This window comes from Mastomys coucha, unplaced genomic scaffold (assembly GCF_008632895.1).
Source record: "Mastomys coucha isolate ucsf_1 unplaced genomic scaffold, UCSF_Mcou_1 pScaffold4, whole genome shotgun sequence".
Classification (NCBI taxonomy): domain Eukaryota; kingdom Metazoa; phylum Chordata; class Mammalia; order Rodentia; family Muridae; genus Mastomys; species Mastomys coucha.
Window position 1 is genome coordinate 48,668,873 of NW_022196910.1, and position 16,737 is coordinate 48,685,609.

The 16,737-nt window shown below is 39.0% G+C and overlaps 1 protein-coding gene across 1 annotated transcript in view; it reads right to left on the reverse strand.

Moving 5' to 3' along the window:
* The window catches only part of Tbk1 (TANK binding kinase 1), a 38,309-nt gene that overhangs the window by 13,818 nt on the left and 7,754 nt on the right, over positions 1-16,737 (reverse strand). The window contains exons 4-9 of the mRNA XM_031350450.1: positions 15,919-16,048; positions 13,000-13,181; positions 8,904-9,064; positions 5,890-6,000; positions 3,341-3,520; positions 1,675-1,871 (exon numbers count right to left, since the gene is read on the reverse strand). Of these exons, the coding sequence (XP_031206310.1) occupies positions 1,675-1,871; positions 3,341-3,520; positions 5,890-6,000; positions 8,904-9,064; positions 13,000-13,181; positions 15,919-16,048 (961 nt within the window). The remainder of the gene's footprint in view (positions 1-1,674; positions 1,872-3,340; positions 3,521-5,889; positions 6,001-8,903; positions 9,065-12,999; positions 13,182-15,918; positions 16,049-16,737) is intronic.

Sequence of the window (16,737 nt, forward strand, 5' to 3'; positions counted from 1 at the left end):
TGAGACAATCATGCTCACTCCCTAACCAGTGTGTTCACGTGCATACATGCCATAGCACAATGTAGAAGCCAGAGACAAGTTTATCCTTCCATCTTTACAGAGTTCTGGGATTGAACTCAGGCACCAGGCTTCCATGACAAGTGTCCTTACCTAGTGAGCTGTCTCTCCAGCCTCATTTTCTTATTAAATATATTTAACACAATGAAATCCATACTTGTCTTTCAATCCAACTTTAATACTGAAGTCTCAAATGGTTGCAAAACTCTGGTTAAACAAATTTTAAATCATTTCAAAGATATAGATCTACCTTTTTAACTCTGAAGAATGGCAGAATGTCCTATGCATACTGGTTAGAACAATATTGGCATCCAAAAATTGAGCCTACAATTCATTTCTTGGTGCAGCAGAACTATCAACTTTCAGCTTAGCTACGATGGAGGTAAAATCCTTTGGTGATGTGAGGGTCATTGAAAATACAGCCTTATTACAATGAAACCCAATGTCTAAAAATTGTTCTTATTTTGGGCTTGTACCACAGTAAGAGCCAAGATTTTAAACTCTACAAAATACAAAACAAACAAAAAAACTTTATATACTCATGTTCATTTAAGAAAATACTAGTAGCGATGTACTATTTTTAAGTATACAGCTAATATGTTTGGAGTTATTTAAAATTTATAGAGAAAAATATATTTTCACTATTGCTGTAGACGAGCACCTACATAAGACTGTTAAATTGATTGTTGTTTTATATCAAACAACTTTTATAATACTTATTTTTATTGTTAGAATATTTTATAAATTTTAAGGAATACGACAAAAAAGATATTATAGGTATTGAAGGGGGGGGTCTATGGGAGAAGTGGTGGTGGTGGTACAAAAGAGGAACAAGAATGTGATTCAATTCTATTTAATTAAAATATGTTTTTAAATGTTAACAAATTCAGATAAATTGAAATCATGTAACTTTTCTCATCGTAATGCAATAAAAGTTTTTAAAAAATGGATCAAAAAAAAAAAGAGAACAATATTGGCTGAAAGTTATGACGAGAATGTTATTTTGGGAGTTATTGAAACCCTAAAAGAAGTTACAGTAAAACACAACAAACCATTACTTCACAAAACAAAATATTGAAGTAAACTTAAAGAAAATTCTGGGGCTTTTCAATTTTGTAACCTTTATAAACTAATTTATGAAATTTCAATATTTATAGAAAGCTTTACATTAAGATCAATGTCAGCTTTATAGAAAACATCAGTTTTACAATGACAGATGTTTGCTTTTTTTTTTTTTAAAGATTTACTTACTTTATGTATATGAGTATACACTGTAGCTATACAGATAGTTGTGAACCTTCATCTAGTTGTTGGGAATGACTTTTAGGACCCAAGTTGGCCCAGCTTGCTCTGGTCAGCTCACTCGCTCAGTCCCTGCTCACTCAGGCCCAAAGATTTATTTGTTATTATAAATAGGTACACTGTAGCTGTCTTCAGATGCACCATAAGAAGGTGTCAGATCTCATTATGGGTGGTTGTGAGCCACCATGTGGTTACTGGGATTTGAACTCAGGACCTTTGGAAGAGCAGTTGGTGCTCTTACCCGCTAAGCCATTTCACCAGCCCAGATGTTTGCTTTTTAATGACCATTTAAAATGTGACAAAAAGACAGCTTACTTTTTTCATATCTCAGTCCTATAGAATTGAGTTGTTCCCGGCTTGTGACAAAGATAGGATTTTCCTCTGTGGTTTTAGGGAAATGCTGGGCTAGTCTTCCGAGTTCTAGGACCAAGCGTCGTCCTTCGTAGATAAGTTCTTGATTTGAAGAAACAATCTTGGTTTGTTTATAGACCAATTCGTGGAACACAGCAGCACTGTGAGGGAAGTTCAAGAAAGAGAAACAGAGTGCAGAGTAGAGTTAGCCAGCACCGCTCACCTGGAAGTGATTCTAAGAGCAGTTCTCGCAAACCGCCTTGTTAATAAAGACAGCAAAGGGTGCTAGCATGGGAATCCATGTGACCCAAGCCCATCTTTATGTTGAAGACCAAGTGGCTTAAACACACAAGGACAAGGCTTGAAACACAACTACTAGACTTTTTAAAAAATACAGTAAGAAATTAAGAGTATTCTCAAAATGAACTTTTAGAAGAAAAGGTAAATTCGCCGTGAAGAGATGCGCAGAAGCAAAGAAAGCCAGCGATGAGATGTGGCTCTGCCTCAAGCTGCTTTTTCATTGGCTCAGGCTTGGATGGCTAATTTCAGCTCAAGTGGATGTCCAGCATGTAACAACAGCAGCAGCTGACTTGGCTATAAAAACCCAAAATGTGACAAAAATAACCTAATGTTATGTTAGTATTGCTGGACTTACATAAACATTTTATCTAAACTATGTTCTTTCTCTTTTCTGTTTAGTTTTTGGTGCTCATGGTTGAAGTTAGGGTCTTCTGCATGCTAAGAAGACACTCCACAGAGCTAGCTACACCTCAAACCCCTTTTTTATGAATTTCAAAATAAAACAACTTTTAAAAAAAAAATTTTTTTTTGTATGTATATGGGTATGTATGTCTGATACACCGGCAGAGGCCAGATGCCATCAAATCCCCTGGATGAAGAGTTCTAGACAACTGTGAGCTCCCGTGTGTGCTGAGAATCATTCCTGACCACTGAGCCCACTCCTCAGCCTCTGTCCATGAATTTTAGGAGACATCATGAACCTGACTCTTTCTTTTCTTTCCTTAACACACACAGATGCCTGTCCCTGCCACCCAGTTTCCCTCGAACTGTCACCACTAATATATTTACTTTGATATAATTCTATAACCCTTTCCTGGTTTTACATGCAGGTATACCCTTACTCATATGCAGTCTTATTACATGAGAGTTAAGAAAATCCCATGGTATGTTTTTATTTATGCAAAACAAATGGTGAATATTTCTTCAATATCCATAAAGTGTTTTATGCCAACTATACAAATAAGACTAAACTAGATTTAGAACTCAACTATATTTAAGACTTAGGCCTTACCTTCAATGAAACAGCTCTTTTTTATTAATACAAGCCACTTGAAAGAAGTCATAGAATCAGTTTTGTCAAACTTGCAGTTTCAATTCAAAGTAACTTACCTATGCATTTAAGGAAATTAATCCTTTTTTATTTCCAATAAGGATCAGGACTTTACTAAGTACTTAAATTAGTTTTACTAACAAGACATGGGTGCTATTTGTGAAGGTAAAGCATTTTTTCTATTTGTTTTCCTGGTTTAGAAGATATTTATTACATTACGCAACCATAGATTATTATATTACACAATCACAGACAGGACAAGAATACAGAGCCACTTACGTGTTATAGCTATGAATGTAAATCTTAAGCGCTGTCATTTGTTGTAGCGAGAAAACGTGGATTACCATTCGGTGAAGTACATCACTAGTCTCTGCAAAGAACTGATCAAAACCCCAGCACTTCTCCTGATCAGCTTCAAGTATGTTTGCAAGAACTGGGGTAAGCAGTGCCTGAAGACCCCTAGAACAGTAATTAAAAAATTATTTGAGGAGAGAATATTATAGTACAAAGCCACATCTACAGAGAAAACACCAATCAAAGGCTTGAAGGCTTGGTCACCACAGACCAGCATTACGAGAGGGTTAGAAGGTGTTGCTCTGTGTTCTCTTTCTCTCCCTGTAGCTGTAAGTAGGCCCCCAACACTAAAGGCTTTCTTTCATAAGTGTTGCCTTGGTCATGGTGTCTCTTCACAGCAATAAAACACTGACTAAGACAAATCAATAATATTTTTTTATTGGCTGTATATCCTTTATCTAAAATGTTTGAAACCAGAAATGTTTGAGCTTTAGATTTTTTTTTTCCGAGACAGGATTTCTCTGTATAGCCCTGGCTGTCCTGGAACTCACTCTGTAGACCAGGCTGTCCTAGAACTCAGAAATCTGCCTACCTCTGCCTTCCATGTGTGCGTCACCACTGCCCGGCTGAGCTTTAGATTTTTCAAAGATTTTGGGGTATTTGCACATATGAGATTATCAGGGGATTGGATCAAAGTCCAAATACATAATTTGTTTCATATATTCATAATATACATGGTTTGAAGGATTTCAGTCTTTTTAGTGAGTGCAACATTCTGGTTGCACATGTGAAGATGTGTGGAATTTTCCGTTTATGGTATCATGACTCTGCAGCATTTCCGATGTCAACTTCCCAGAGGGCTCAGCTCCTCCCTGTGGCTTGCTATATTCAGCCTTGAATGGCACAGGACTGAGGACGGCTAACTTGCTCTTTTCTTTCTTGGGTCACTACATTCTGATCAGTAGTTTTCACTGTTCACTTGACTTAAAATTTTACTATTTAACACAAACAAAAACTACAAAAAGTACCTTTTGAAATCTGATAATTTTGATGAAAGATTTCTATCCTAAAAGCAGTGATGGATGATGTTTGCTTCCCTCTAGAACTAAGCCGTGTGTCTGCAGCTCACTGTGAGATCACTGCCTCAGTAATACAGTAATTAACTAGCACAAGATCCCTGCCTGAGCCCGTTACATTCTACTAGGTTTCCCGAGGTCCCTAAGAGTAACTTTTCCTAATTCAAATATAACGCAAATCACTGTAGTTATAAAGTTCTGCTCTCCAACATAACACACTTCTTTTGGCAAATCTAGTTACATAAGTTTACTTCAGAAAATATTTTCTAAAAAAGTAAAAAATATTAATCCCAGCACTTGGGAGGCAGAGGCAGGTAGATTTCTGAGTTCGAGGCCAGCCTGGTCTACAGAGTGAGTTCCAGGACAACCAAGGCTACACAGAGAAACCCTATCTTGAAAAACCAAAAAAACAAACAAACAAAAAAACTTAGGGTAGTGTTAGTATTACTTTTTTTTTCTTGGGAGAGAGTAGGAGGGGGATTGAGACAGGGTCTTGTTCTGTACTTTAGGCTATTCTGAAACCCATTAGGTAGCCCAGGTTGGCCTTAAACCCATGGTGATTTTCCTGCCTCTGCCTCCCTAGGGTTATAGGCATGAACCTGGCTTTTTAGTTTGTTTTTTTGAGTTAGGGTCTTTATGCAGCTCTGGCTATCCTAGAGCTGTGTACCCCAGGGCTATTCTTGAACTTGTGGTGCTCCTTCTGCTCCTGCTTCCTGAGTGCTGAGATAATCTGTGTGCTCCCACTATGCCCAGCTCCTTTTCTTTGTGATTATCTGACAATATAATTCTTAGAGTTCTGGTCTCAAACTCACAGAGATCCTCCTACTTCTACCTCCCATGGGATTAAAAGTTTGAGCCACTGTGCCTGGCCTAAAAATGCTTATTCTGTATTCTTTGAATAAAATAAATGCTTTTTTTCCCCTAAAGTATGGAGAATGTTAAACTTGGTAATGCTTATTTTGTTCTAAGTCCAATTTTAAAAAATGTACTTCTATCATACCACTATTTGTGGTCCGTCAGTATGAATGTCAGTATAAAAGTCATCAGTATGATTCCTACACTGAGAACAATCTGAAGAGCCACGCCCTCTGCCTCAGGAAGTCATGCCTAGGGCTCAGCATGCTGACATAGATCACACAAGTGCAAACTACCACATGGTTCAACTTAATCAAAATAGAACTAAACTAGAAAGCCAGCAGTGATGGCCATGCCTGTGACTCCAGCATGAGAGGGGCAGAGCCAGGAGAATTATCAGTCTGGGTTACATACTGAGTTCAAGGCTAGCCTGGGCTACACAGCAAGACCCCGTCTCAAAAAAGAAAACAAAACTGACAGAAACAACAAACAAAGCCAGCTCTGGAAATATGCTTAGATATTTGCATGTGTTTATGATTTCTAGGATACAAAAAGTTTAACCACAAGGTGCCAAAGGTCACGAGTTAGGTATACTGCACTTACTGAGAAAGACTACAAGAGAGAGGCATGTCTCCACTCCAGTCAATTGGTCCGTTTTCTGCTTTCTGCACTCCAGATATTGCACCAGAGGGTTTCCCAGTGATTATTTTATACCTTAGAAGGAACAACAGCAGAATAAGTCATTATAGCACGGCCTATAAACAGATTGCAAGTTCCCCTCATTGCCACCTGTCTACTAGAGCCTTTTATGACTGATGGCTGCGGCATCTATGAGACAATCAGTGCTCTGACTGACTGAGGTGGGACAGTAGTGTGCAAATACTATCTGTATACCAGTTAGTTTTCATTTGGGAGCCTAGTGTGCCTGATGTTCACAACAAAATTATTTTCCTCTCTGAAAAAATGGGGCAAACATAAAAAAAGTTATGTCTCTGAGTCTGTCTAGACTATAAAAAGCACCTCATCCAAGTCAAGCAAGTTAGTGCAAAATGAGCCATCAAATTATTTTTTTTAAAGAAGCGGGAGATAAAACTATACATAGCATAGTATCAGAAAAATTCTCTACATAGACAAAAAGTACACACACATGTAGGAAGATGCTCTATGACTGTTCACACTGGTGAGTGTGATGAAAAACAGATGGGCAGAAGCCAGGCTGGCTGGGACCTCAAGCCTCCAGGTCTCAAACCTTGTCTTGCTATAAGAATACCTGTACCTGCATGAACGCATTCGGCACCAGTCAGAAGTATCTGACATCAGCCAAGGCCAGGCTTTCTGTCTGATCATTTTTAGTTCATCAGTTAAACAAATGTGCTCTGAGCAAGTCAATGTGTTTTTTGTAAAACCAGAGCCAACCAGTAACCCAACTGATACAGACTGCAGCTTCCTCCATGGGGGTGGCTATAGTTTGTACCTTAAGAGATATTTTAAAATAAAGAAATTGACGTCAAAAAGAAGGTGTGCTCATTCTTGCTAGATCCAGTTACAGAGGAATAAATAAATGGAAATGTGGGGTTAACACACAGACAGAAGTGAGGAAAATTCATGGCAGCACTGCTGTGCTTTACAAATTCTTCAGAAGTTTCATCTCTATAGGTTTTTCATGTGAACCTTAATCATGTGCTGATGGGATGCACACTGTGAGTTCATGTGCTGAGCAATGTGGCTGGGTGAGAGAGGAGTGTACCACCCTCCAGAATGGTCAAACAGCTATTGATAATGACACCACACCACAAACATCTCCCATTAGTCCTTGCACAAAGATGAGTGTCTGTGCAATAAAGACATCCCAGTATGCATGCACAGAGCAGTCATAGTCATCAGGTGGCTTGTCAGTCATGTTTCCTTTCTTACAAGTAACACATGTTCTCATTCAGTTTTAGAGCAGCGTAAGTTGTCAGTGCTTTAAAATGTATCTACGAAAACAGAAGTGTGTGTCTGACAGGTACAGCTTATATTAATGAGGAAACAAAGGAGGCTTGGCCTTTGCTAAGAAGGAGGTTTAATAAAAAGGCACAGTGGTAAAGCAGGCTCAGGCTGACACTGCATCATCTTAGTGCAATTCGTGCTGTCCTCTCCATGTTCAGACACAGTGAGTTTCACTAGCACGCATGCAAATGTTCAAGCTTTAGGAAAGGCCAGTGTACCATCTGAACTTGTTTTATCTGCTTCCTCAAGTAACGTTAAAGAAAAAATGCGTTTCAGTTTTCTGAGATGAGAGAAAAGGCTGTTTTACAGCTGTGATTACTTTAAGTTACATGCACTGGGGAAGCTGGGTATGGTGGGTACACACACGATTCCCACACTCAGGAAGCTGAGGCAGAACTGCTGTCAGTTTCTTATAAAATAAAATGAAGCACAGTGTACTGGCTGGTTTTGGTCACTTTGACACAAACCTGGACATATTTGGGAGGAGGAAATCTTAGTAGAGAAAATGTCTCCCCAAAAGATGACTACAGGAAAATCTATAAAGCATTTTCTTAATTAATAATTAACAAGGAAGGGCCTAGCCCACTGGGGTGGTATCAACCCTAGGCAGGTGGTACTAAATGGTTAAGAAGGCAGGCTGAGCAGGCCAGGAGGAGCAAGCCAGTAAGCAGCACTCCTCCATGGCCTCTGCATCAGCTCCTGCCCTGACTTCCCTGAATGGTGGTCAAGCTGTAAGATGAAATAAACCCTTTCCTCCCAAGCTGCTTTTGGTCATAGTGTTTTATCACAGCAGCAGAGACCCTAACACACAGTGTTCAGATGAATCACACAATAAATTTCACTCTACAAGTCTATCTTGTCCTTGATTTTTTTTTTTTTTTTTTGGTTTACTATTCAAGACTCTGTGCATTGATCATTTCTCCACCAATATGGCAGCATATAAATGTGTCCAAAGCTATAAGGCTGGAGACATAGCTCAGCAGTTAAGAGCACTGTTTCCTCTTGCACAAGACAAGTGCACAGACAGCACCAATACAACAATTCACAAACATCTGTAACTTTAGTTTCAGTCAATCTTTTGGCTTTTTCAGGCTCCAGGTACATAGACATGCATGCAGGAAAACACTTATACACATACATTATACATATAAAATACAAAATTTTAAATGTACTCTATACTACAGTACTGAAATGCTTTATCTCTGGATGGATTCTGCACAAGGAAAAAAATTACAACCAAAATGCCATTTTTAAAAAGGTCAGTCTGTTCAGTGGAAGGGAATAATTTCCTTGGTCCTGTTCTCTACAGAAATATAGTTAGTTTTTGTGTGTCTCAGGTGCCTGGGGAAACGGGCAAGCACAACAGTGGAATAAAGAAATGAACTGTGCTGAAGTAGAGCTCAGAAGACAGGATACATGTAATGATGAACCCAGGCTGGATAGTCTTTATACTTTTAGACACTTAAACATGATCTGGAAATCCATGCCAACATTCTTAGTAAACTCCAGATAGCATAAAGTATTAGAAGAAGCCAATTTTTATCAATCTCATTTCCTCAAACATCTTGAGAAACAAGACAGTATATACATTAGAAATCACGGCTAACTTCAGACACAGAGGCCCTTACATTACTTCTTTGTTCCTCCGAGGCCCCTCAAAGGGTCGAAACGGCAAGGACCCCGTAGCTGCGTGGTAGAATGTCACTCCAACGCTCCATAGATCAACGGTAGCCCCATACTTCTTCTGATGGTCCTTTCTTAGCACTGCCCTCTCGTACATGTCAGGATGCTAAAGAGAAAAGCATGAGCTGATGAACTTATGTAATATAAAAATATTAGTATTCAATAACGCTACAAGTCCTATCATGTTTTCCTAATAATTTCACTTTTCTAGTCTCAAAGACTAATTTGGCAGTCTCTCTGGGCTGATGTCCTGAGCAGACATTGGGCACAAGCTCTGCAGCCAGTCACACAACACCCAGAGGAAGCTGCTGCAGTCCCAGGTGCTCTAACAAGCCCAGGGTCACAGGATCCCAGAATCACAGATCACAGAGACAGCTTGACTCTGAGGATTTCTGATACAACCAGGATCACAAGAAGGACAGGCTCCAGTCAGATTTAGCAAGGGCAGGTAGCACTAGAGATAACCAGATGGCTGGGGGGAGGGGGGACAAGCGTAAGAAAATAAACAACACAAACCAAGGTTACTTGGCATCATCAAAACCCAGTTCTCCCACCATAGCAAGTCCTGGACACATCGACACACCATCGCCGGAAAAGCAAGACTCAGATGTAAAATCACTTCTCGTGATGATGATACAGGACTTTAAGAAAGACATAAATAGCACCCTCAAAGAAATACAGGAGAACACAAGTAAACAGCTAAAAGCTCTTAAAGAGCAAACACAAAAATCCCTTAAAGAACTATAGGAAAACACAATCAAACAGGTGAAGGAAATGACCAAAACCATCCAGAATCTAAAAATGGAATTAGAAACAATAAAGAAATCAGAAAGAGAGACAACCCTGGAGATACAAAACCTAGGAAAGAAATCAGGAGTCATAGATGCAAGCATCACCAACAGATACAAGAGATAGAAGAGAGAATCTCAGGAGCAGAAGACACCATAGGAAACATTGACACAACAGTCAAAGAAAATGCAAAAAGCAAAAAGCTCCTAACCCAAAACATCCAGGAAATCCAGGATGCAATGAGAAGACCAAACCTAAGGATAATAGGTATAGAAGAGAGTGAAGACTCCCAATGTAATGGGCCAGTAAATATCTTCAACAAAATTATAGAAGAAAACTTCCCTAACCTAAAGAAAGAGATGCCCATGAACATACAAGAAGCCTACAGAACTCCAAATAGACAGGACCAGAAAAGAAATTCCTCCTGTCACATAATAATCAAAACACCAAATGCACTAAACAAAGAAAGAATTTTAAAAGTAGTAAGAGAAAAAAGGCAAGTAACATATAAAGGCAGGCTTATCAGAACTACGACAGACTTCTCACCAGAGACTATGAAAGCTAGAAGATCCTGGGCAGATGTCATACAGACCCTAAGAGAACACAAATGCCAGCCCAGGCTACTATACCCAGCAAAACTCTCAATTACCATAGGTGGAGAAAACAAGATATTCCATGACAAAACAAAATTTACACAATATTTTTCCACAAATCCAGCCTTACAAAGGATAATAGATGGAAAACATCAACATAAGGAGCAAAACTACACCCTAGAAGAAGCAAGAAAGTAATCTTTCAACAAATCCACACAAATCTTCTTCCACCTCTTACAACAAAAACAACACGAAGTGACAATTACCTTTTCTTAATATCTTTTTTTGTTTGTTTGTTTTGTTTTTTTGAGACAGGGTTTCTTTGTGTAGACCAGGCTGGCCTCGAACATATCTTAATATGAAAATTAATATTACCAACATATCCTAATTGATTGAAATCCAAAAATATGAGGAATTAGAAATTTGTTGATTGTCATCCAATGGTCTCTCTAATTTGGTAATTGGAGAAATAGATCCAATATTGTACAATCTATATACACTTTCAGCTTTTTTTGTACAGTGTCATGCTGTGTATAACATAAGGGTCTTGAAATCTTGCTTCTCCTATCTCAGCCTCTCTATTAGTAGTATTGTTTATTTCATGTTTTTACACTATACTATGGTTTTCAGAACAGCTTATATATTTCAAAAGTATTTATATACCCAAGGGAGACATAGACAATTAACTTGAGAGCTGGCCTATAGGAAAGAGAACAACAAAGAGTGAGACTGAATGCTTTGCTTGACATTTGTAGCCTTTGTATCAAGTTTGAAGAAGAGGACTTTATAAGTTACTCTTTCTCTGAGATAATGCTTTTCCAAATTATCACAGCTAATGAACCAGATTTTTACCCGCACCTAACGTCTGTGCCACCCTCCAAGCAGAACCATTGTTCATTGAAACAGCTGGTGAATGACTTTATGGATAGACCATCTTAATACACATACCATTTCTTAAATGAATGTAACCTGTTCTCTGTGGGCTGAGAATAAAGTCACTCACTCAAGTCAAATAGTTTTGACCATAGCAGGAAGTCTGTATCCAAAAAATCGTGCCTACAATTCATTCCTCGGCTCAGCAGAACTGTCAACTCTCAGCTTAGCTACGATGGAGGTAAAATTCTTTGGTGATGTGAGGGTCATTGAAGTACAGCCTTATTACAATGAAACCCAATGTCTAAATAATAAGCAATTGTGCTTATTTTGGGCTTGTACCACAATAAGAGCCAAAATTTTAAACCCTACTAAATACAAAACAAATAAACAAACAAAAAGACTGTATATATTTATGTTCATTTAAGAAAATACTAGTAGTGATATATTATTTTGAAATATACAGTTAATATGTTTGGAATTATTTAAAATTTATATTGAGAAAAATGTATGTTATTTTCAGTATTGCTGTAGACAAGCATCTACATAAGACTGTTAAATTGTTGTTTTATATCAAACAACTTTTATAATACTCATTTTTATTGTTATAATATTTTATAAATTTTAAGGAATATGACAAAAAAAGATATTGTAGGTATTGAAGGGGGGGTCTCTGGGAGGAGTTGGGGTACAAAAGGGAAACAAGAATGTGATTTAATTCTATTTACTTAAAATATGTTTTAAATGTTAACAAATTCAGATAAATTGAAGTCATGTAACTTTTCTCATCATAATGCAATAAAAGTTAAAAAAAATAAAAGACTAATTTGGGCTGGGGAGATGGCTCAGTGGCTAAAGGTGCCTGTAAGCAAGTCTGGTGACCCCTGAGTTCAATTTCTGGGACCTGCATGGTGAAAGGAGAGCAGTGACTGCCTCGAACTGTTCTGACTCCCACAGGGGCCCCATAGGACGCACATCTCCCAAGTACATACATGTAATAAGAATTCTAGATAGAGCCTGCTGTCCTTTGCAGCAATGATCCAATTTGCTGCATCTCATCAAAGCAGACTCTCCCTCCTCACTGCACTGAGATCAAACTGGGCCCCTTCCTGGACAGATGCCCCTCAAGTCTTTGGGTGCCTCTTCTTCTAATACAGATAGAGCCATTGCACTGGGGCTGAGGAGATGGCTCAGTGCTTATGACCACTGGCTGCCCTTCTGAAAGACCCAGGTTAAATTCCCAGCACCCACATGGCTGTTCACAAATGTCTGAAATTCAAGTCCCAGGGGCTCTGACACTTTTACACAGACATGCAGGCAGTCAAAATACCAATGCACATAAAATAAAAATAAATAAAACAAATCCATTGACTTCGTACATAGCTGTAAAACCATCAAGAATTTTTACTGTTGGCTTTTTTGAGACAACAGTAAAATGTTTTGAGACAAGGTTTCACTATTTAGCCCTGGCTGATCTAGAATGTTCTATGTAGACCTGGTTAGCCTTGAACTTGTACCCATTCGCTTGCTTCTGCCTCTCCAGTGCTGGAATCGAAGCTGTGAGTCACCATAACTGGGATAATCTCAGAGACTGCCCAATAGAAAATGGCAGTATAGTTAGAAATTAATTCCTAATCTCCTTATGACACACCATATCTATTGGAACAAAAAACAAAACCTTTGTCATAAAAATTATGTAATACTTTATAGGCTTGTGACCAATAACTCCATGCATCAAATGCCTATCTGGTTATTAAAATGAAATCAGCAATAGCATGTGACTTACCAAATATTCTTCTGTGCCATACAGAGACACAAACTGCTCATCGTCCTCCAACTCTCTAGCAGCACCGAAATCTGTGAGCTTGTACACAGACTGCCCATCTTCCCCTATGACGCGCATAATATTTCCTGGCTTGATATCACGGTGCACTATGCCGTTCTCTCGGAGATGATTCATCCCACCCACTTCAGCAATACAGACAAAACAAAGGAAATCACAATGTAGGTCTCCATTTGCATACGTGTCTCAAACTCATGGACAGGATATGTTTATATTCACTCAAACTCAAGTTTTTGTACAAGTTGGCTTGAAGTCCTTTTATTCTAAGAAACAAACCCCTCTCTGGACAAATGCCCACATTCACTCTCCCCAGGCACAAGTGTACAGCAATCTTCTGTTTCAAGCACAAGGAGCTTTAGTAAGAATTGTGGAAGTGTGCTGTCTTTGATAATTACTGGGCAATGGAATACAGAGTCTTGAGGCCAGGGCCTCCTGATCTACTTTGGTGACACAGACAGCTCCCACAGAAGTCCATCTTTCACCAGTTTTACACTTCTTTGTTGTTTTTGAGACAACAGCCCTGGCTGTCTTGGAACTCTCTGTAGTCCAGGCTGACCCTGAACTCACAAAGATCTACCTGCCTCTGCCTCTTGAGTGCTGGATTTAAAGGTGAGTGCCACCATGCCAAGCTCTGGGTTTATACTTACTTTACTTTGGCTTCAACATAGAAAACAGTAAATAACAAGTAGCAAAAGGGGCGCACAGTGTGATCCATAAAGATGTGTTTCCTATGATAGTCCTGGTCAGTCTATGTTCCTTCTCTCAGTGTGATCCATGAAGATGTGTTTTCTATGATAGTCCTGGTCAGTCTGTTCTTCCTCTCAAGAGTAAGGGCACTGGCACTGCTGCAATTGAGCTGTGGGGCTGACGGGCAAGGCATCAGCTGAGAGCATAGACATGTACCGCTATCTTCACCTCCTCAAATATTTGACCTTTCTTTCCAAGAAGGTATTATTTTACTTGTCTTTTAAAAATAGTCAGTTTCTCTTACTCTTAACTTCTTGCTCTTATCTCTTGCTCCCTCTCCCCATGTGGCCATGGCTGGCCTCTTACTTTTCTACTTTCTTTCTCTCATTCTCTGCTTTCTACAATAAAGCCTAAAAACTTAAAAAAAAATAAAAAATAGTCAGTTTACTGAAACACACACATACCTTGCCATTCATTTTAAGAACTGTACTATTTAATAATTTTTAACAGAGTTGTACAACTGTCACTATGCACAACATTGTCCTCACACTCCAAATAAAAACTGTTTCCACCTGGTCTAGCAGTACAGCCACTAGAAGGTGCTGTCAGACTCTGCTTTTTGTCTCTGAATTGACTGCATCATGTGGTTTGGACTGAGAGATACTCCCATTTTTTGTCTCCCGCTTCTTCTATTTTTCTACCCTTTTAAGATTCACCCTCATTTAGCACGTGTCATGATTTCATTTTTTACTTTTCAATTAAGGAATGTATTTATTTTTTGTATGTATGTGTGGTTAGTTCTTGCCCACTTGACACAAATTAGAGTCAAGTGGGAAGTGAGAGCCTCAGTCCGTACTGGCCTCCACCAGACTGGCCTTTAGTCATGTCTGTGGTAGTTCTTGATTACTGATGATATGGAAGGGCCTAGTCCACTGTGGGTGGTGCTGCCCTGGGAGCTACAGAAGAAGTAATTGAAAATGAACCCGAGAGAGATCAGGAGTGTTCCTTCACAGTCTGTCTCGGTTCCTGCTGTGGCTTCCCTCAGTGAGGTCTGTGATCAGGAAACCTAAGCCAAACCTACCCTTCCCTCTCCAGTGCTTTTGGTCATGGTGTTTAACACAGCAACAAAAGCCAAACTAGAATTCTCTGCCTCTACCTCTCAATGCTGGAAATATGGACTTGCCTTACCTCACGTGGTTGCATTTCTTCCATGAATGAGTAATATTCCATTATATGGATATAAATTACCTTAATCTATTTGTCAGTTGCTATTTGGGCTGTCCTGGTTTTATTTTATCTTCTGACTATTTTGAAAAGTGCTTCAATGGACATAGATATGTAAAATTTTATATGGATGTGTTTTTAATTTTGGGGCATATCTGTCAGAATTGCCACAGCATAGTTATTTTATATTTAGCCTTCTTCTGGAATTCTTAAGCTGTTTTCTAAAGGGTTGTATTATTGTGCAACCTTACAGCGATGCACAGCAGAGCAACTTCTCTACCCTTGCCAGAGCTTGCTCTTGTTATTTTGACCTGTCCATCTTGATGGTAGTAGGAAAGGGCTTTTCATTAGAACTACCTTAGCAATTAATGATGATGAGTACTGTTTAATACACTTGTCAAACATCTGTCTACCCTTATTTTTTTTTGACAAATTCTAAAACTGTCCTTTGGACAGGGCATCTGGACAACACATATTATGTATAATCTGCAAACACTTCCTATGGGTTCTCTTTTCAGTTATCATCTCAAATAAGTTGTGGTTTTAAAATTTTTATTTATTTTATGTACGTGTATTTTGCCTGCATGAATATTTGTACACTACATGGCTCGTGCCTGTGGAGGCCAGAAAAGACTACTAGCTTCCCAGAATTGAAGTGTGGATGGTTGTGAGCTACCTTGTGAGTGCTGGGAATTCAAAGTGGGTCCTCTGCAAGAGCAGCTGGTGCTTTCAATTCTTTAGCCCTGAATGAAGTTTCTAATGCCGCTAAAGGCCAATTTATCTAATTTTTCTTTTAGGCACTTGTGCTTTTGGTGTGGTTTCTAAGAAAACACTGAATAAAAGCTTTTTGTTTTGAGAAAGGAAATTACTTTTTCATTCTGTATCTTTAAATAATATTTGTATGAAACCATAAAAGCAAACATATATATAAAACCATATAAATAAACATACCCACATCTCGTAAAACAATTAAAAATTCTGATTCTGGAAGTCCATAGGCATTGGATGGCTCCTCTAAAACAGTATATAAACTTCCACATGGACAAAATTCCATAATAAGTACTTTATGTCTTGTTGTTGTCTGGAAAAGAAAAAGATCACTAATTGAGAATCAACAGAAACCCGATAAGCCCAAAGCTGACTCCAGGCAGTACTGGCCCACCCGACCTCATTCAAGTGCAGGACATGCTAGAGTTACAGTTACAATGAACCTGTGGACTAGGACTGAGAAAGTGCTACATTTGTGGAATAATGGCTGCCAGACTTCCTGCAAATAAAGTTGAGGGGCTGGAGATAGTTCAGCAATTATGAACACTGGCTGCTCTTCCAGAGGCTGAGCTTGGATGCCAGCACCACACAGGGTGGCTCACACAAACTCAGCTCTAGGGCTCCATCACTGTCTCCTTCTCCCCAGGTCCTAGAACACGTGCGAGCATACATATACAAATAAAGCATAAATCTTCACATATAGATAGATCATATCACTTATAAACTAAAGTTCAGTTTGGGTGGAAACCAGCTAAATCTCAACCACAAGATTTTGGTGGCAGTGTTAATTGTTTTTGTTCAGATCATTTAGTTTTTTTGCATAACAACACTCTTAGGACAAATCTCCTTCTTACAATAAATACTTTTACTTCAAGAAATGGAGCCCTAAGGGCCGGGCGGTGGTGGCACACACCTTTAATCCCAGCACTTGGGAGGCAGAGGCAGGCGCTAAAGAGTGAGTTCCAGGCCAGCCAGGGCTATACAGAGAAACCCTGTCTCGAA